This window comes from Phaethon aethereus (assembly GCF_964289735.1).
Source record: "Phaethon aethereus genome assembly, chromosome: 2".
Classification (NCBI taxonomy): Eukaryota; Metazoa; Chordata; class Aves; order Phaethontiformes; family Phaethontidae; genus Phaethon; species Phaethon aethereus.
The window spans coordinates 69,419,302-69,439,865 of NC_138582.1; the positions used below are offsets into that span (position 1 = coordinate 69,419,302).

The 20,564-nt window shown below is 39.8% G+C and overlaps 1 protein-coding gene across 1 annotated transcript in view; it reads left to right on the top strand.

The window, feature by feature from the left end:
* LOC309402582 (dynein axonemal heavy chain 5-like) overlaps positions 1-20,564 on the top strand; it is a gene marked incomplete at both ends in the record, with an annotated part of 181,253 nt that overhangs the window by 121,911 nt on the left and 38,778 nt on the right. The window contains 8 exons of the mRNA XM_081996444.1: positions 2,673-2,867; positions 5,828-5,983; positions 6,255-6,437; positions 12,284-12,454; positions 12,880-13,258; positions 14,376-14,647; positions 16,496-16,660; positions 19,635-19,902. Coding sequence (XP_081852570.1) covers positions 2,673-2,867; positions 5,828-5,983; positions 6,255-6,437; positions 12,284-12,454; positions 12,880-13,258; positions 14,376-14,647; positions 16,496-16,660; positions 19,635-19,902 — 1,789 coding nt within the window. The remainder of the gene's footprint in view (positions 1-2,672; positions 2,868-5,827; positions 5,984-6,254; positions 6,438-12,283; positions 12,455-12,879; positions 13,259-14,375; positions 14,648-16,495; positions 16,661-19,634; positions 19,903-20,564) is intronic.

A 20,564-nucleotide genomic window follows, 5' to 3' on the forward strand; every position in this document is an offset into this window, starting at 1 on the left:
GCAGAGATGGCCTAAAATGCAGTGGAGCTAGGGTCTCATCTCCAGTTCCCTGCCACATCGTATACTGCCTGCACACTGGGACTATGATGCAGGGCAGGTTCCTTTACATGAATCTTGTCCTTTCCATTTACCACTATCTGCCTGAGGAGTGCCGGACCTGGCAGCTGTTCTGGAGCATAGGCTTCGCCTGTGGCCAGCAACAGCCTTGTTCCTATGCCATGATTTTTAGGAGGTCTGTCTGGTATTCTTCCTTGCACTTGGAAGACATATTCATGCTCATAGCAGAATTTAGGCCATAATAATCAAAAGTCTTTCTGAGTAATCTGTCCGTGTTACCTTCCACTTGGTTTTGTGAATACCTGCATACATATTCTCCAGCAGTAAAGGCTGGAGAAATAGTTCAGGGAATCTCTCTTACTCTCAGTACAGGGGTGGAGGCATTAAGCTCAAATGGTTCCTGTCCTCTGCTGTCAAAGCTTTTGACAGAGCGGGTGCTGCTGGAAAGTTGCTGGGAACAGCCTGTGTACAGCTCTGGCTGTACACTGAAACAGTTGAAGGTAGATTAGTGTCCCTGCTGCATCTTCTTTGCAGGTTCTTGGAGGATTTTACACTTAAAACGTATTAGGGAGACCTCTTTGCCGTGAGAGGTTTGTCATGCTGTTCATCTCAGAGAAGTTACTTGTGAATCTTCTTTTTTTTTAATGTTAAGGTGATGCGTAATGCTTCTCGTGACAGTGATTAACCTTGACCTGAGAGAGTGAACCTCACAGCCCAGCCCAATTTATGCTATGACTTAAAAAGATTAACGATTCTGACTTGCCCAGAAAAGGTCTTTGAAAGCTCCTCATGATAGGTAGTATGTAAGGCCAAGATGGATTTGTACCAGTAGCAGTGCAGTCTCAGGCAAGATTCTTTACCGGTATGGTATGGGAGTTATCCTACATACATTCATCCCAGGGAGGCTCTTTCTCAAGTTCAGCATACAAAATGTTCTTAAAAGCTACTTTACCTTGGGGAATATCTGTCAAGATTCTTACCACATAAGGATAAGAACTTGGATATATAACGTAGAAAGCAAGACATAAAGAACTATGAAGATATTCTGACCACATTACTACTCAGCTGCATCCTTCAAAATTTGAGGAATACTTTTTGATTGTTTCTTGTGTTGCTTTTTTTTTTCCATATGAACAGGTTAGACACAGAATGCCACAACTGATGAGTTTCAAACCATAACTACCATTCTGTTTAGATAGTTGCCATTAAAGACAGTATTATGATTTCAATGATAGTTTATGGAAGAGAGTTTTAATTTTTCCCAGTGAATTAAGTACTCACAAAAGGCAGCATATGGGCTTCTCTTGATACTTCACACCACAGGAAAGAAAACAGCTTTGCTGTTCGAGCAAAAGGCTTGACATCTGCCTTACTTTGTCACAGACTAACTGGCAGTGGGTGCATGAGTCATTTAGGCATAACAATTTAAAGAGAGCTTTTTAAAATTAACTATCTATCTGTGTAGTTAGGCACTTAAATTAGCTAAGTTTCAGAGTTGCAGAATGACTGATACTTGCAGTAAGAAAATATTCAAAGCTGTTTAAACCCTACTCATCTGCTTAAGGAGCTAAATATGGTTTTAGGTACCAATTGCTGAAAAATGCTCTACAGTCTTTTTCACAAACGAAAATCGTTTCTTAAAGTTTCTCTGTGTTCTAAGAATAGTTTGTGTTGATTCATTCAGATTCTTCAATAATCAGAGTAGTAAAAAAATCAAAGCTTTTGAGTCTTGCAACCACTGGTATCACTAACTCTCATGATTGTATCACAAGTCTCACAGTGTTTGAAATTTTGCTTTAGACTTCAGATGCTGAATTATGTGACTTTCACAGGAGTCACAGGTTTTTTCTTTCTTTTTAAACATGTTTGTAGAGAAAGCTTATAAATAGGAATTCTTGAGTGAAAACTGTAAGGAGCAAATTAAAAAAAGCCCTTAAATTTTATTCTTTTTAACTCACATAATTATTAAGCTACTTTTCTAATTCAGAGAGCTTGGTTTGTGATTTTAAACACTGTTTTCTACACATACACATTCTTGAGAGGCCAGTCACTGTTCATAGTGAATAAAATAAAGCAGATTAGTCAATATGTGCAAACCAAACTTTAGGAGAATATGAGTTGGGAAGAGTTCTGACCATAGCAACAATAGCTTCCCATGGTAGTTCATGGTTATTGATCTGTAGCACATCTCTTCTTTCTTCTCTGAGTCTCCCACAAGCCATCCTATATTCATACACATACTTGGAGGGCCCTTTACAACTTTACTTCAGAAGGAAGATTTTGTGACCAAGATGACCCTTCCTCTTGAGTTAGCAAGAAAAGAGTTTGCCAATACCAAAATTAGCTTGTCATTAGATATTGAATTGGTGTCATAGTTTCTCCAACACTCTTTGATGGACATCAAAGCCTCAACAGAATTCACTTTCATTATTTCCCAGATTCAGTGATTTAGGCAGAAAGAGGAAGGAAGAAAGAAAGGAGACAATGAACAGTAACTGCCAAATACTTTCTACCATGCATTATGATCAGAATAAGAAGAAAAACCTTCCATCAAGCATTTTAGTATAACTCATCTAACTGGTACTAATTTTGGTTAACTACACATTTTCTATTAGGACCTGAACCTTACTGGTATGCTTGTTGACAATGCTACAGTGGGTGAATGGAACCTCCAGGGTCTTCCGAATGATGACCTTTCAATTCAGAATGGCATCATTGTCACAAAAGCATCTAGATATCCTTTGCTGATTGATCCACAAGGTCAAGGAAAGATCTGGATTAAAAATAAGGAAAAGAATAATGGACTTCAGGTAAATAGTTCATTTAATATTTTTTATGTGTGTGTCATTTCACATCATAATTAGCAATGCAAACTATTTTTTCTGTCATCATACTTTGGCCATGTATAATTTAAATCTGATGTTTATGGTATAAAATTAGGCAGAAATCAAAACAAGACTGATGCAAAATCTGTGACCTATCAGTACCAGGATATATGAAGATGTACCTATCTTGTACTGCTTTGACATCTCCCAGAAAGACAGTTTCGAGAGCAAATTGGAATTACATGTTATGCCATATCTATTTTTATGATGAATGTTTTAATTACTTGTCATACAGAAAGAGAAACGTAGAGGGAAGCAAATGACTTGCAAAACTGAGACCAGACAGGATCAGGCACTTGATGCTGCATGGCAATAACATTTTAGGGTAAGAATTTTGAGAGGAAAATGGGGGGAAAAGAAGGAGGAATTGGAAGAAGAATGGTGGCCCGAAGTAGAATGGAAATCTAGTGATCTTTGAGGCATATCAGACACAAAGCCCAAATTTAGGCTGCATCTTCTTGATTAAACGCATGTGATAAAGATATTTATTGCTTAATTTATCTACCCTTCTCATTTTCTATCTAGCAGTGCATCCTGTTTGGGATCTGGGTCTTCTATTTAATTTAAAACTTTCTTTTTTTTCCCCTTCTAATCACCCATACCCTCCATGCTTTGTTACACCTATAAGGATAAGGTAGATTATGATAAAGATCTAAACACATGATATATTTTCAGGACAGATAGAGGATGATACTAAAGAGTTAGTTGTTAATAAATCAAGTCCTACAATTGTAGATTATCACATGAATACCATGGTATAGTATCTTCACTCAAAATGAGAGTGGTGGATAAGAAAAAGAAACTGAGAATGAAGGTAAGGACGGTGATGTCCACAGAGCTGATGACATCATGGTGATGTCATTAGCTAAATCCTTAGCCTTCTAGAGCTTGATCTGGATCTGTATTTCCTAGCACTGTTAAGAAAGGCTCAACATTCAATGCCACAGCAAATCCAGTTTCTGGTAAGTCGAATGTGCTCAAAAAATGGTGTAGAAACACAGCTAGAAATGGGAAGTATTGACAGAGAAGAGATGGAAAAATAATGTATAATATTCAAAGATCTTGGGAAAATGGATGCCTATATTAAAAATATGATGAAAAGCTCTCCTAAAACATATGAGTTTTCTTCACAGAAGAATTTAGGCATTTTGTGACTGTGTGAAATCTACTCTTACAGTAGATAACATGGCTTCCTCTAAATTACAACAGACCTTACTTTGGCCCCAAAAATTGGATCAAGAAATGCTGGTGGGAGTAACCAACAGGAAACAATAGAGAGAAGGATGTATCTCATATTCCACCCCCTTTGAGACTTGCATCTCCTGCTTGGGATTTCAGAGAGCTGCCAAGCTGGGCTCAGGAGCGGCAACAGTGAATCTCCTTCAGTTAGGGACCTACACTGACTCTTTCTGCCATGCTGTAGCCTTTTCCCCAATCCTTTGTAAGTGTCCTCCAAGCTGTAACTTCAGTTCCTTCCCTTAGTGTCTCTGAGTCTGTCTTACCTGCCCTCCAGGTGGCTGCTCTCGCCGTGTGCTGGTGTGCAGCCCGTAGAAGGGGACCGCGAACACACAGGTTCCATTATCTGGTCCAGTAATTGCGTAAGGATCTTCTACCACATACTCACCAAAGCAGGGACTGGGAAATGTAGATTAAAATACCATTTCCTCTTTCCCCACTATTCGTACACTATAAGTGATGATGACATTTAACTGATGAGCTAGAGAAAAATGTCTACCAGGCTTGCCTTGTGTGAATACTCAGCCTATGAAACTTGTGAATCCTGATGGGGCTTGACTACTGAACTGATGAGTACTCTCTAAACTTACACTGCTTTGAATACATGCAGATGCAGCCCTTAAATGCAGAGGAAGTTTTCGTGATGAAAATGCAGTCAGTTATGGGCTTTTAAGCATCCTGACTCAGGTGTCAGCTGTGCTAGAAGAATCCAAGTTGTCCCCCTGTAAAGTCCAGCAGGAACAGAGTTATGTCAAGACTCTAAATACCCAAGTGTTTAGATTATGCCTTTATATCTGGGATGTTGTGATTTGCTATTGTTTTGTTAGTGTTATACTTTTGGTCACTAAGACACTAACTTCATCCCTCAGTTTCACATGGACTAAAAATGTAGGCAACATGCTCTTTTGTTGGATACACATATACTTCTGTTATAACAAAGATAAAAGTGCAGTGTGGTGGAACATAGTATTAATTTTTAAATAATATACTGTTTTAAGACTATGTAATGTGCCTCTAGATATTTTAATTATACCTTTTTCAAAGACCACTGCATGCAAGACAAGTATTTTAAAAAAATGTCTATCCTAAGGTTTTTTCTGGTAAAAAACCCGCCCCAAAACCATGGCTTAACAGGTGCCTGGAAAGGCTATTCAATTATCATCTCAAAGGCTTATGTTAAATTTATTAAATTTAAATAAATGAAAAAGAGTCTATATGATTTTTAGCTATTTTAAGACTTTATATTGTGAAGTGGGAACTGAATTGGAAATTCAACATCTGATGTAAGACCAGACCTCGTATGTAACACTGGTTCTCTGTCTGAACCCTGTAAATATTTTCCTACTTCACGTTAGTGTTCTGAGCATAAATCCAGTAATATTTAAAAGGTATTAAGATAGTACAGTGATTAGATAGATATGTAGATAAGCAAATAAATAGATAACAATAAAGAAATGTGATTTCCTATTCTGTTAAGCTTAAAGTGAAACTTTCATTCATTTCAGCAGAGGTGAGTGTTGGTCCCTAAAATGTAATAATTTGTGTAGATGTCCCAGGATGTGTATAATTTTTGAAAATTGCAATAGATTTTATACGGTTTTCTATGTGCTTGCAAATACACATGCTATATTGTGAACCAATCTTCCTAGGTTACAGCTATGAACCACAAGTTCTTCAGAAGTCATATAGAAGACTGCCTGTCCCTTGGCCGACCTTTGTTAATTGAAGATGTTGGAGAGGAACTTGATCCTGCTCTAGATAACATCTTGGAAAAAAATTTCATAAAATCTGGTTCATCACACAAAGTAAGAATAATTGTGAACATGTAATTAAAAAACAATAGGACAGATGCTGGTTATCTGGTAGTCTGGATACTGACAAGATTCACACCTTTGCAACACTTAAAAAGATGAGTAGTGAATTCGTGGGGTTGGGGTTTTTTTTTAACCCTTAGGCAGAAAGTTTCAAAAGTGTAAATGAAAATGTAAAAAAAGAATGAATCTATTTTTCACTGGATAAAATAACTGTTTTTCTGAATTCAGCTTTTGAAAATTGAGTATTATGTTTTATTTTCAGGTGAAAGTAGGTGACAAGGAAGTAGATCTGATGAAGGGGTTTACCCTTTATATGACAACAAAATTGGCTAATCCTGCCTATACTCCAGAAATTAGTGCAAGAACAACTGTAATAGACTTTACTGTTACTATGAAAGGGCTGGAAGATCAGCTCCTTGGCCGTGTCATCCTCACAGAAAAACAGGTATCTAGGAGCTTGCAATATATGTATAGAGGGAGAGCTTGTTCCATATCTGCACCATAAGTGGATATATTCAATGTCTTGGTTGAAATAAAATGCAAGAACAAAAATGTGAATGAAAGTTTAGGGGTTTGTGCATTTGCTGAAACACAATGTGGAGCTGGTTTTTAACTGAATGGAGGGACTTAAACATTTATTTTAAGATCTGGCCTTGGAAAGAGAAGAAAGAAAATTATTCATTAAAAATACATCACAGGTATATACATGACATACATAAAGCAGCTTTATTCCTTCATATATAGCAAAGGCTCCTTGTTCAGTCAGAAACCTCTTTTCTGAATTCCTTTTTGAACTTAGTTTGAATTACATGAAAAAATGCTTATGAACTCAAAGTACTTTTGCCAGGTAGGCTCTAGTGTGCAAGGAGATATGAGATTTTTAAGGAGCCCTGAACACTGACTTGACTCTACTCTTACTGAAATTTCCATTGATTATATGGAAGCAAATATAAGGAAGAAAATCCTCTCAGGTGTTTCTCTGGAGTTTTATTTCATAATATAAAATCTGAGACATTCTCCACAACAATTTAATTCCTAGATCATTCCTATTCTTTTTGTGTGATCTGATTTAACAGCCTGATTATCCAAAAACTTAGGAGTCAATTCATCATAGGCACTGAGGACAAATGTGGTTTTTTTACTGTGGCAGTCATACCAATAAATACGAGTGTTATGGTCCAATTACACCAAAATCAAATATTTTCTTCCTTTCTCATTAACGTGAAAGTACAGAAGTTGTATTTCATGTCAAATTAAATGACATCTTTATTTCAAAGGGAACATTTCATAATTGTGTTTTTGTGAGAAAAGTAACAAAAATTAAAGTTTGGATTAGCAGAGCTGCGGCTTTCAATAAGTAACTCAGGTAGGCTTGCTCCTGTGAGAGCAGTTCCCTACCTAAGGGAATTCATTCCTCCTCCTTTGACTTCCCAAAGCATGTGCTATCCAGTGTGCTTTATTCGTGCTCTTACTTTCTTTGGCCAACGCCTTTCCACTTTGCTCAAAGTGGAGCATTTGCTGAAGTAAGGGACTGGAATCTAAGTGCCCTTCCTTTAGGCTGACAGTCACAACCAGAGGCTAGAAAGTCGTTGTTATGCCCAAACTTCCTGTGAATTGTTCCATGAAAAATGGAAAAGCTACAACGGCAGGTTTAAATCAAGATAGAATTGAAATTGGTTTCTCATGACCTGCATATAAAACTCATCTCCCCCCACACCAATACCCTCTCTCTGTGCTTTTTTCCCTGTACAAAATTGTTAGAGAAGTAATATTGAATGTATGTATCAACACCTAGACTGCATTTTGTGTCAAAAATATAGTCAATGAAAAATATTCATCCAGTGCTGTGTATCAGCTGAAGAGAGGTGCAAGGGTAGCTGGTTAGTGTCAGCACTACTTGCTGCACAGGGACATCATTGCAGGTGATCAACATTTATTAAACTTCTTCCATTTAGCAAGTATGAAGAAATCACGGTTGTTCTGTCTCTTCTGTCTCAGTAAGAGCTGAATTCCTGGTATAGACAGCCAGAGCCAATGGAGCTCTGATAAATTTACTTCAAAGAAAAGACAGAGCATGAACAGAGAATCTGAAGAACAGATTTTCTTTTACAAACAAGACGACAAGTTTATGATCGCTGAGCTGAAGTAATAGATTAAAGGAACCAAAGCATTCTTAAAGATAGCTATAGTGATCAATGAAATATATGATCAAAGAAGTGTTTATTCTTCTCAGCTTTAAAGGTTGCTCCTGTAACTACATGAAAAAAAATATTATCAGCATCTTTTTGTACTTTGATAATGAAGTTGATGCCACTATTTGTGTTCAGAACAGCTATTTTTTACGTTACAAATGCGGTCGTGAAATCCTCTTGAAAACAAAAGCCTGGCATCTGGTATATTTGCTAATTTTCTGAAAGATACTCTTTACAGGCTGACAAATAGAATGGGTGAGGTGCCTGTTCTTAAATAAAACATGTCCTTAAGTAGAATTTAAGCATGTACTTAAATGCATGTTTGAGTATGCTGTAGAACTACTCCTTTTGTGTGATTAAATAAAGGCAGCCAGCAAGGGTGTCCCTGAGCTGTGTTGGACTGTGCCTCATTTCACCTGGCATTGTGTTGACTTGTCTCTCATTGTTCCCTTGCCATTGTCTGTCTTGTGGAAATAGCATAAAATTCCATATGACATAGATAATAATTGTGACATTTCCAATTTTATGAGGAGTGGAGGAATGTATCTTGCAAAGTCACAGAATCATAGAAATTAGAAATGGAAAAGGTCATCCAGTCAACTTTCCTAATAATGTAAAATCCATCTATACAATGCATATTTCAGCCCTTTATCTGATTTCATTTAAGTACTTAATGTAATGTGGCTTTTATCACTTCCCATTGGAAACTAGCTTTAGTGCTTTGTGCATCTTACAATAAGGAATCTTTTCCTGGTAATTCTGATGTGTTTTCACTCCTCAGTATGCTGCATTAATCAAATAAATACAGTATAGATATAAATTACTTTAATATTGATCAACACGTGGCTCAGGGGCTGGTGCTGTCGTCAGAATTTTGGGTTTTTTGACCACGAGGCGGTTTATACGGCACCAGGCCTACTCGCAGCTGATGGAGTGCAACTGACGCCGAGGGGCAAAAGGATTCTTGCTCATGAGCTGGCAGGCCTCATTGAGAGGGCTTTAAACTAGATTTGGAGGGGGGAGGGGCTAAAACCGGGCTCACTAGAGTTGAACCTAGGGATAGGTTCAACGTGCCAGAGTTGAAATCGATAGCCCAGCTCAGGTGCATCTACACCAATGCACGCAGCATGGGCACCAAACAGGAGGAGCTGGAAGCCATTGTGCAGCGCGACAGCTATGACGTAGTTGCCATCACAGAAACATGGTGAGATGCTTCTCATGACTGGAGTGCTGCAATGGATGGCTACAAGCTCTTCCGAAGGGATAGGCAGGGAAGGAGAGGCTGTGGGGTGGCTCTGTATGTTAGGGAGTGTTTTGATTGCATAGAAATCGAAGATTGTGAAGACCAAGTAGAGTGCTTATGGGTAAGGATGAGGGGGAAGGCCAATGAGGCAGATATCCTGCTGGGAGTCTGTTACAGGCCACCCAACCAGGATGAAGAGACGGATGAGACATTCTATATGCGACTGGCGGAGGTCTCGCATTCGCTGGCCCTTGTTCTTGTGGGGGACTTCAACCTACCAGACATCTGCTGGAAGTATAACACGGCAGAGAGGAAACAGTCTAGGAGGTTCCTGGAGTGTGTGGAGCATAACTTCCTGACACAGCTGGTGAGTGAGCCCACCAGGGGAGATGCCTTACTGGACCTGCTGTTTACAAACAGAGAAGGACTGGTGAGAGATGTGGTGGTCGGAGGCTGTCTTGGGCTTAGCGACCACGACATGATAGAATTCTCGGTTGTGAGGGAAGTAAGGAGAGGGGTCAGCAAAACTGCTATCATGGACTTCTGGAGGGCAGACTTTGGCCTGTTCAGGTGACTGGTTGAGAGAGTCCCTTGGGAGACAGTCCGGAAGGACAAAGGGGTCCAGGAAGGCTGGACAGTCTTCAAGAAGGAAATCTTAAAGGCACAGGAGCAGGTGGTCCCCATGTGCCATAAGAAGAGCTGTCGGGGAAGGCGACCGGCCAGGCTGAACAGGGAGATTTTGCTGGGACTCAGGGAAAAGAGGAGAGTTTATCACCTCTGGAAGAAGGGCCAGGCAACTCACGAAGAGTACAAGGATCTCGTTAGGTCAAGCAGGGACAAAATTAGAAAGGCAAAAGCCCAGCTAGAGGTCAGTCTGGCCACAGTCGTAAAGGATAATAAAAAATGTTTTTACAAATATATTAACAACAAAAAGAGAGGCAAGGAGAATCTCCATCCCCTACTGGATATGGCGGGGAACATTGTCTCCAAGGACGAGGACAAGGCTGAGGTACTTAATGCCTTCTTCGCCTCAGTCTTTAATAGCCAGTCCAGGTATCCACAGGATATTCAGCCCCCTGAGCTGGAAGACGGGGATGGAGAGCACAATGTACTCCTCATAATCCAGGAGGAAGCAGTCAAGGACATGCTAAGCCACCTGGACACCCACAAGTCTATGGGGCCTGATGAGATCCACCCGAGAGTACTGAGAGAGCTGGCGGAGGAGCTTGCCAAGCCACTCTCCATCATTTATCAGCAGTCCTGGTTAATAGGAGAGGTCCCAGAAGACTAGAGGCTTGCCAATGTGACGCCCGTCTACAAGAAAGGCCGGAAGGAGGATCCTGGGAACTACAGGCCTGTCAGCCTGACCTCTGTACCAGGGAAGATTATGGAGCGGTTGGTCTTGAGAGTGCTCACAGGGCATCTGCAGGACAACCAAAGGATCAGGCCCAGCCAGCATGGGTTCATGAAAGGCAGGTCCTGCTTGACCAACCTGATCTCCTTCTATGACCAGGTGACCCACCTAGTGGATGAGGGAAAGGCTGTGGACGTTGTCTACCTGGACTTTAGTAAAGCCTTTGACAGCGTCTCCCACAGCATTCTCCTGGAGAAACTGGCGGCTCGTGGCTTAGACGGGTTTACTCTTCGCTGGGTGAGGAACTGGCTGGATGGCCGAGCCCAGAGAGTTGTGGTGAACGGCGTTAAATCCGGCTGGCGGCCGGTCACAAGCGGTGTTCCCCAGGGCTCGGTTCTGGGGCCGGTCTTGTTCAGTATCTTTATTGATGATCTGGATGAGGGAATTGAGTGCTCCCTCAGTAAGTTTGCAGATGACACCAAGTTGAGTGGGAGTGTTGATCTGCTGGAGGGTAGGAGGGCTCTGCAGAGGGATCTGGACAGGCTGGATCAATGGGCAGAGGCCAACTGTATGAGGTTTAATAAGGCCAAGTGCAGGGTCCTGCACTTTGGCCACAACAACCCCATGCAATGCTACAGGCTTGGGGAGGAGTTGCTGGAGAGCAGCCCGGCGGAAAGGGACCTGGGGGTGCTGGTTGACAGCCGGCTGAATATGAGCCGTCAGTGTGCCCAGGTGGCCAAGAAGGCCAACAGCGTCCTGGCCTGTATCAGCAATAGTGTGGCCAGCAGGAGTAGGGAAGTGATTGTGCCCCTGTACTCGGCACTGGTGAGGCCGCACCTTGAATACTGTGTTCAGTTTTGGGCCCCTCACTACAAGAAGGATGTTGAGGTGCTGGAGCGTGTCCAGAGAAGGGCAACGAAGCTGGTGAGGGGTCTGGAGCACAAGTCTTATGAGGAGCGGCTGAGGGAACTGGGGTTGTTTAGTCTGGAGAAGAGGAGGCTGAGAGGAGACCTTATCGCTCTCTACAACTACCTGAAAGGGGGTTGTGGCGACGAGGGTGTTGGTCTCTTCTCCCAAGTAACTAGTGATAGGACAAGAGGAAATGGCCCCAAGTTGCGCCAGGGGAGGTTTAGATTGGATATTAGGAAAAATTTCTTCACTGAGAGGGTGGTCAGGCATTGGAACAGGCTGCCCAGGGAGGTGGTGGAGTCGCCATCTCTGGAAGTGTTCAAAAAACGTGTGGATGTGGCGCTTCAGGACATGGTTTAGGGGACATGGTGATGCTGGATTAATGGTTGGACTTGATGATCTTAAAGGTCCTTTCCAACCTAGTGATTCTGTGATTCTGTGATTCTGTGTAATATATAATATTTCTGTATTTTATAGAAAAAGCAGCAAAGCCCCCAATCCATCATGCATGAAATCACATGTTTTCTGTGTCATTATAAGGAATCTTTATTTGAATTAATCTTAAATATTCTAAGGAAAAATTCTGAATACAGGAACTGGAGGCAGAAAGAGTCAAACTGATGGAAGAAGTGACATTTAACAAGAGGAAAATGCAGGAGCTTGAAGACAATCTACTCTTCCGTCTAACCAGTACAGAGGGCTCTTTGGTTGAAGATGATTCTCTGATAGAAGTCCTAAGGAACACTAAAGTAACAGCAGAAGAGGTGATTTTTGAATGCATTGCAAATACATTTTGTAATTGTAATTTAATGATTATTTGTAGACAGATTTTTTTCCTGGTTTTGCTTTTTCCATTCAGAGCCACTATATAACATGTGACTTCTACACAAATAAATAGTAGAAACACTATCATTTTTTCTTCATAAGATATTGTAAAATTAAACTATTACCTGGATACTGCTTTATATTCCAGGCATACTTTGCAGGTGTAAGTTTGAATCAAATCCTGTTGTGCTTGGTGTTTGAACACATGAAGATACAATGTCTGTATTGAAACACTGACATAGGGAAGCAAAGCTTGACTAAAGATACCACTGTGATCTTAATCAAGACCTTTTATTGTTGCTTGTGCAGTATAAATCACAAGTGACATGACTTAATCTTCATGGTCTTTTCCATTAATTTTAAGGTCAGTGAAAAATTAAACATAGCAGCGGAGACAGAGGTGAAAATCAATACTGCACGTGAAGAGTATCGGCCTGTTGCTTGTCGTGGTAGCATCCTTTACTTCCTAATTGTGGAAATGAGCTTGATTAATGTCATGTACCAAACATCCTTGCGGCAGTTCCTTGGCATTTTTGACCTATCAGTGGAAAGATCTCAGAAATCTCAGATCACAGCAAAAAGGGTGGTATATGTAATCGAGCATCTCACCTATGAAATCTTCAAGTACACAGTTCGAGGGCTGTATGAAAATCACAGATTCCTGTTTACATTGCTTCTGGCACTAAAGATTGACTTGCAGGCCAAGAAAATTTCACACACTGAGTTTGAGACACTGATCAAAGGTAATTTCTCTAAAAATATTTTCGTTTACATATTTCTGTGAACTGCCAAATTCAGATTTTGCAGTGCTTGCACTAACAATATGTTGTATACAGTGGATCTGATGTTTTTTAACTGGTGAATGAAGGCATATATAGCCCAAGAAGGAATTAAGTGACAAGTTTTCCAAAACAAGAGCAATATAGATTATTTATTATCAAAGTAATTCTTAGTTGAGGATATTTAACTATTTTACATTGAAAAACAGAAAAAAAATGTCCATTACTTTGTAAGAGACCCTATAGTTTTCTCCTGTGTGCCTCTTTTTTGCATTGCCACATACCTATGTCTGTGAGCTTGGAGACAGCCAGCAAAATCTCTTTTAGAGGCAGACATGTGAGTGCATGAGGACTCTGTACCACATGTAAGTGTCAGTATAAAAAAAGTGGAAATCTGTTACATGTTGTAAAACATTGTTATATTCCGTTGCTTTATGCCACCACTGCATGTCGCTACTCAGACACAATGAGAAAGAAAAATTTTAGTAAAGTTTATAAAATTTGTTTGGGGTGGACCTCACTGTTTCCAAGATATGATAGGTACAATCAGGTACCGAGATGAGTCAAGTACTTGCCATCCAAATATCTCAGTTTGCTTTGCAAACACCGATTTAATGTTCAGCTGTGACTCAGCTGTGTTGGAGGTGCAAACAGGCATGACACTGGAGTGGTGGTTGAGCTAAGAGGCTGTTGAAGTTGCACAGTCCTGGAAGTGAATGCACCATGTGCTTTCTTACTCTGTAGTCTAGGTGAAGGGAGGTTGGACTAACCATAGGTCCTTTCTACAGTTGGTCTGAAGACTTGGGTTTGTGTATTCTTTTAGGTAGGCAAGTTTTATTCCAGCTCTACAGATGGAGAAAAAGCAGCACAAAAATTACTGGGATATCAGCTCTAGGAGGCACTGAGACCACTTCCCTAATAGGTCTTTGTTAAATGACTCTTCCATGCAAGTTACAGGTCTCCATGTCCTGGTTTACAAAGATTTTTACTCCCTAAATTATAGAAATAAATATTTTTAATTACTTCTCATTTTTCTGTTTAACAATGGTTGTTTTTCTCTATAATGCTTTTCACTTTGCAGGAGGTGCCAGTTTGGATCTGAATTCTGTGGAACCAAAACCAAAGAAGTGGATCCTTGACGTGACATGGCTGAATCTTGTGCAGTTATCTAGCTTGTACCCTTTTAATCAACTTCTGGTGCAAGTTGTTAGGAATGAGAAGTCTTGGAAAGCTTGGTTTGATGAAGAAGCACCTGAAAAAGCTGTTATTCCTGATGCATATGACAGCTTACTGGATCAATTCCGTAAACTGCTCCTTGTGCGTAGCTGGTGCCCTGATCATACCGTTGCCCAAGTAAGATATGCTTTCATATGATGGTTATGCCATGAGGCATCTCCTGCAGAATTGCTAGTTCCAAACTTATGTTCTCTGAATTTGTTTTTATTGTAGTATTTGTTGCAGAGTGAGCTATTTTGAAAATCAGATATTTAAATCCTTATATATATGTGAAAGAAATATTAATTTAATTGCAATGAATTAGAAAGGGCATTGCAAAACATGAAATAAATTGTGGTAAAGCTGTAAGAATGCCCTTCTTTCTGTGTGGTGCTTCTAAAGTGGAGCCATGAAACTTGTAAAGCATTTGCATTCTTCCAGCGAATCAGAAGATACATCCCTATTTTTTTCCAGAAGAATTGGAAGAACAGTTCACTTTGATGACAGGTGCACTAAGATAGCAGATGTTTACTTACCCTCCATGCTGAGGAAGTAATAATTAAGACTGTCTCATGGCAGATATCATAAAAGAAACTGCAATAGCAGTTTCTCCATAGTCTGTGATATTTGGATTTTTTTTCTCTACGTAGGTCTAAAAGACATGTATGTGCCTATGAGGATCCCCTTTCCACTTTTTTTTGTTTTTAGCTACACTGGAAATTAGTACTTCTGATTTCCTGCATATCTCAACTTTACATGTTACGTGTTATGATAGCATCTGTGCTATATTTAAGGAACACCATTTTTTCATGGACCTCTTTTTCAACAATACTCCCTTCATCCTTTTTCCTTTTCTTCTCTTCAGCTGGTAAGTAAGAGGGAAGTATGGGAGCTCCACCTGCCACAATTTAAACTGACCAAAATAATAAAGCTGCTACTGCTCATTTATCAACACTCTTATTGTCTTACACAACCATCTTTGGGAAAGAATGTCTCTGAACAATGGTTTCAAAAATGGTAATTATTTTAATTTCTGAGGAAAGAGGGGATCCTTTTTGTTACTGTCGTCTTTATCTCTTCTTCCCCTACTGTGTTTCTCCAAGTGCTAAAAAATGTTACCTCTTTGCTAGGGCAGAAGTTACACTTAATAGTGGATGATTGAATTATTTTTTCTGGAATTGGCATCTTCCTCAGCCCACCTTGTTCCTGAGTGTTTCTCTCCACAATACATGGCTCAGAATCTGTGCTAGTAGTTTACACAGTTGGAAAATCATGTCAGTCAAAAAAGCATTTCATACATCAGGATAGCTTTAGAAGTCATTTTAGCAAATGTCTATGAAAAGAGGACAATAGAGGCATAGGGAAGGTTTGACCTTTAAGGATAAAGTCTGAGCTGTGTTTCTGTTTTGTAGAAATAGATATTCAGTGTAAGAGACTTGAATTGGATAACAACTGGACAGGAGAATTTGTCTGAAGTTCCAACAAATATTTGGAAGATTGTAACTGGGTCAGATGAAAGATCTGTCTAATCGGCTATGCTATAGAGACAGTGTCAATAATACATGCTCAGAGGAGCTAAAACTGGGTCTGGTATAGAGAAACACTTGTGTTTGGCTATCCACCAGGCTTTAGCAGTCAGTAATTTAGGGACAATATCTGGGCTGTCCTCAAAGCCAACAGTGAATCTATTCTGCATGGATTTCTTCAGTTCTTTTAAAAAAAAAAAATTTAGCATCCTCTAGCAACAATGTTCACAGGATGGCTGTTGTGTGAGCAGAATTCTTTCTTTTCTTTGTTTGAAGTTTGCTATCTGAGAATTTCAATGGTTGCCTCCTGTGAACTGTAACTTTTGCTACACCTAAGTTGAAAATGAAAGTTTAGAAAGTCATTGCCTTCCAATGTAGATACTGGTAAATTCCATATCACTGTTTAATGATAAATAAAAAAAATTAAAAAGTATCTATTTCTGGTAACTTGTGTTTTTAGGCTCGACACTACATTGCAGAATCTCTTGGAGGGAAATATGCAGAAGGATTTATTCTTGAAATGGAAGCAATGTGGACAGAAAGTGACTGTCGAACACCTTTGACATGCTTTTTATCGATGGGTTCTGACCCCACTGAAAATATAGAACGTCTTGCAAAATCAAAGGTATCCTCCTAAACTGAGTTTGCTAGAGCTGATAAAGACATTTGAAACTATCCTTTCAACTCACAATGGTATTTCCACATTTTATAGAATTTTGAATGATGATATTCGTATTCATACCAGGGTTCTTTGGAAGTTAATTTTGGACCAGTAGCCAAAATGCATTTACTGAAGAAATGAAAATGTTACATTCTTGCTTTTTCCGGTCGTTTGATTCCAATGAGCCCTTTGTCTTTATCCAGCAGACTATGATACAGGAAGATACAGAAAAAAATCATAAATATGGTGACAAGAGAAATTAACTGGGAGACCCTACCATTCAATCAGTTCACTTGATGGAGGTGTTCAGCATTTCTTACAGCACAGCATTGCTTTAAGTCACTCTGTGCTTTATGGTTCAAAACGTAGATGCCAGTATAATTTTCCCAAGAAGTTATTCACACTAGGTCTCCATAAGTTTTCCTCCCTGTTAGAATGCATCTTCGTTTAGAGGTGCAGGATTTTGGTATGCACTATGTAAGACTTATTGCAAAAGTGGGGAGCACCCACAAATCTCTTTAGCTTATTAATGAGAAAGTTTAGATGCTCTTTCTCTTTGAAAATCAGGACTCTCTCATTTTACTTGTCTGACTGTGATAAGGAGTGCTTGAATTATAATCTGTTGTCACTTGGGTGTTTAAACTTAGGAATTTTAAGTCTGAAGTTGTTGATGTGATCCCTGTTCCCAAAAACTGTGCAGCCAGATAGCCAGCCAATATCAGACACAGGGAAGGAGAAGGATGGCAGTTGGATAAACAGTAGTTTTAGGTTTATTGGAAGAACGATTTTATTCCTATACACAAAATATTCTCTTGCCTTTCCCTAAGATATGAGAGACATTTTGACTTAGTAACCTTGTTTATAAACCAAGCAAGCTCTATCTATCTTAAAACTAGTTGGATTTCTGCCCCTTTTACTTTCACTTGAAGATGGAGTGAAAATTTAACTTTCTGAATTAAAAGGAAGTTCGGTATGCCTAGAACTTTGACTTCATCAAAACCAGATATTTTTATTACTGTAGAGATAGTTTCTTCTTTCATGGAATGATGCACAGAACCTTCAACAAAACTGTCAGGCCACTGTAGTGACTAAAATGATAGTATTTTCATCTGGATAGCAATGTATTAGGATGACACAGATATATATGTATGACTCACCTTTGAGAGAAACATTCTGTATGCGGACATTTTGATAGAGTTCTTTCAGAAGGAGTAAAATGAGGACAATCCATAGTGAAAAATACTTTTTCCTTGTCTTAATGTTTCTTTTACCTTTAATGTTGGTACATTTGAGAGGTAACATTGCTGAGAAGAGCAAATTATGAGCAGATGCTTTGTTAGGGAAAAATATGCCAGCTGAATATTTATGCACACTGCAGGGGTAGTCACAGTCTTTGACTTATGGGAGTGCTCACTGTACTCAGGTACGTCTTAGAAAGGGTAAAGTTTTTGCTCCTCTAGCACGCAGCCAACTTCACAGGCTATTTAGCTTTGCTTCTTTTAGCTGTAATTTCAGGTTTTATTGACTTGAGAGCAGGATTTAACTGCTTTCTTATCTTTGGCATTCTCTTTTCCTTAAATCTTTTGCCAGTATGTGGAGGATCATATACAGCAGCTGTTCAGTAAAATCAGGTCAGGGCCTGTTCTCTGACCCTAAGGCCAAATGACCCGGCACAGCTTGTGTCCATATGCTTAACCTTTTTCTCCTGAAAAAGTAAGGCAGCCTCATCCATGCTGTTTATGACTGGATGACTTCCTTCTTTTTTGTTTCGCAGTGAGACAGTCCCAGTAGCAGGAAAACTTAAGATTAACCTCTGTAGCTTTCAGCCAACTGAAGATAGGCCCAGATTGATAAATCTTTATGCAGTTCATTACTCACATCATGAGGCATACTCAGCTGTAGGTCTTGAACATGAAACTGTCCATGGAACTAAGTATTTTCATCAATTCCCTTTCCCTCAACTTGTATATAGAATAATATGCTCAACTGGGTTTGATAATTTTGGTTTTCCATGGTAGGAGTCAGGCAGCCAACCTAAGCCAGGGGACTACTTAACAAGAACAAGGGTAGTAAGAACAGTAAGCAAGAAGGGGTCTGCCTGCTCATCACTTACAGGCCTGTATGGTTCTGATCACAGCCTAGTCAGATTGTCTTTTTAGGATCCCCTTGTCAGAGCTTGTATCATCTTCTGTTTTTCTGAACAACTGGCTTTCTTCTCCCATGGACTCTGGAGGAAAGACTTCATAAATTTCTGGAATTCATGTATTTGCATTTATGAGCTTTATCTCTTCTGAATCCAGAAAACTAACAGCTAGAAAACTAGCTAGAGCTAGCAGATCATCAAACTAGAATCCTCTGAATCAGTGGCTCCACAGCTGCCAATTAATACAGGATGTTTGTTTGCTAAGGAATGACTTAATGTGAACCAATCTTTCCTGTCCTGCCTGCTTTCTTGACAGTTCTCCGTTAGATGAAATAAATTTGTTCATACAGTAAAAAGACATCAAAATTGTTGGCTTTACTCTGTGTATTAATTATTATGTGGAGCCTTAGTATCTGTCCTTCTCAAGATAGACCACATCATAGGAAAAAGAATAATCAGGAAGCTATGTTGCTGTGTGTATGTCCTGCTTTATTTGGGATGTAGAGAAAAGGAAGGGAAAATGCTTTATTTGTCTTATCCCATTGACTTTATCAGACCTGCAAAAAAAGATTATGTCCAGTGGGTGTAGTTTTCTTTCAGCAGGTGGAGGATAAGAGCAACTTGGAGGGTTTTGATTTTTTGTTTACTCTCTTTTAATATAATCAGTCTCCACTGATATTAGAGGTTTTCTTTGTGGCACAATGTCACTACACATGGACTTATGGAAGCAATACATCATGTGTATAATAATTCTAAAGAACTATATATAAAAGAAGCTTTCTTTTTTCCTTCCAGAACATTCCCTGTCGTGCCATTTCAATGGGTCAGGGCCAGGAAGTCCATGCAAGGCGCCTGTTAAACCAGTGCATGCAGGATGGAGGATGGCTCCTTCTACAGAACTGCCACCTTGGCTTGGAGTTTCTTAATGAATTAATGGACACCATTGCAATAACAGAATCTATGAGTGAAGGTTTCAGGACCTGGATCACTACAGAGGCTCATACACAGTTTCCTATTAATCTTTTACAGTCCTCTATCAAATTTACTAATGAACCCCCTCAAGGTAGGAAACCATGAGGTTTTTTGAGTTTTGGCACTTGCTTTTTCCCTCCCTAGGATGGTTTAATAGGACAGAAAAACCCACACGTGCAAAGCAAAACAAGGAATTAATTCACCACTTCCCATCGGCAGGCAGGTGTTCAGCCATCTCCAGGAAAGCAGGGCTCCAACACACACAACAGTTACTTGGGAAGACAAGCGCCGTAACTCCCAGCACCCCCCGCTTCCTTCTTTTTCCCCCAGCTTTATCTACTGAGCATGATGTCACATGGTATGGAATACCCCTTTGGTCAGTTGGGGTCAGCTGTCCCAGCTGTGTCCCCTCCCAACTTCTTGTGCACCCCCAGCCTACTCACTGGCAGGCCAGCATGAGAAGCTGGTCAGCCCTTGACTGCTTAGCAACAACAGAAAGCATCCCTGAATTATCCACACTGTTTTCAGCACAAATCCAAAACATAGCCCCATGCTAACTGCTATGAAAAAAATTAATTCTATCTGAGCTGAAACCCAGACAGTATCACTATGCTCTGTGCATGGTGAGTTTTACATGTGTTTTAGTTTTTATTCTCTGTTGTTTCATTAGCTAAATACAGGACTGTGTAAATCAGTCTTGCAATGTGTACAGCATGATTCTTTTGGGGAGGAAATGGATATTGTTTCTTTTTG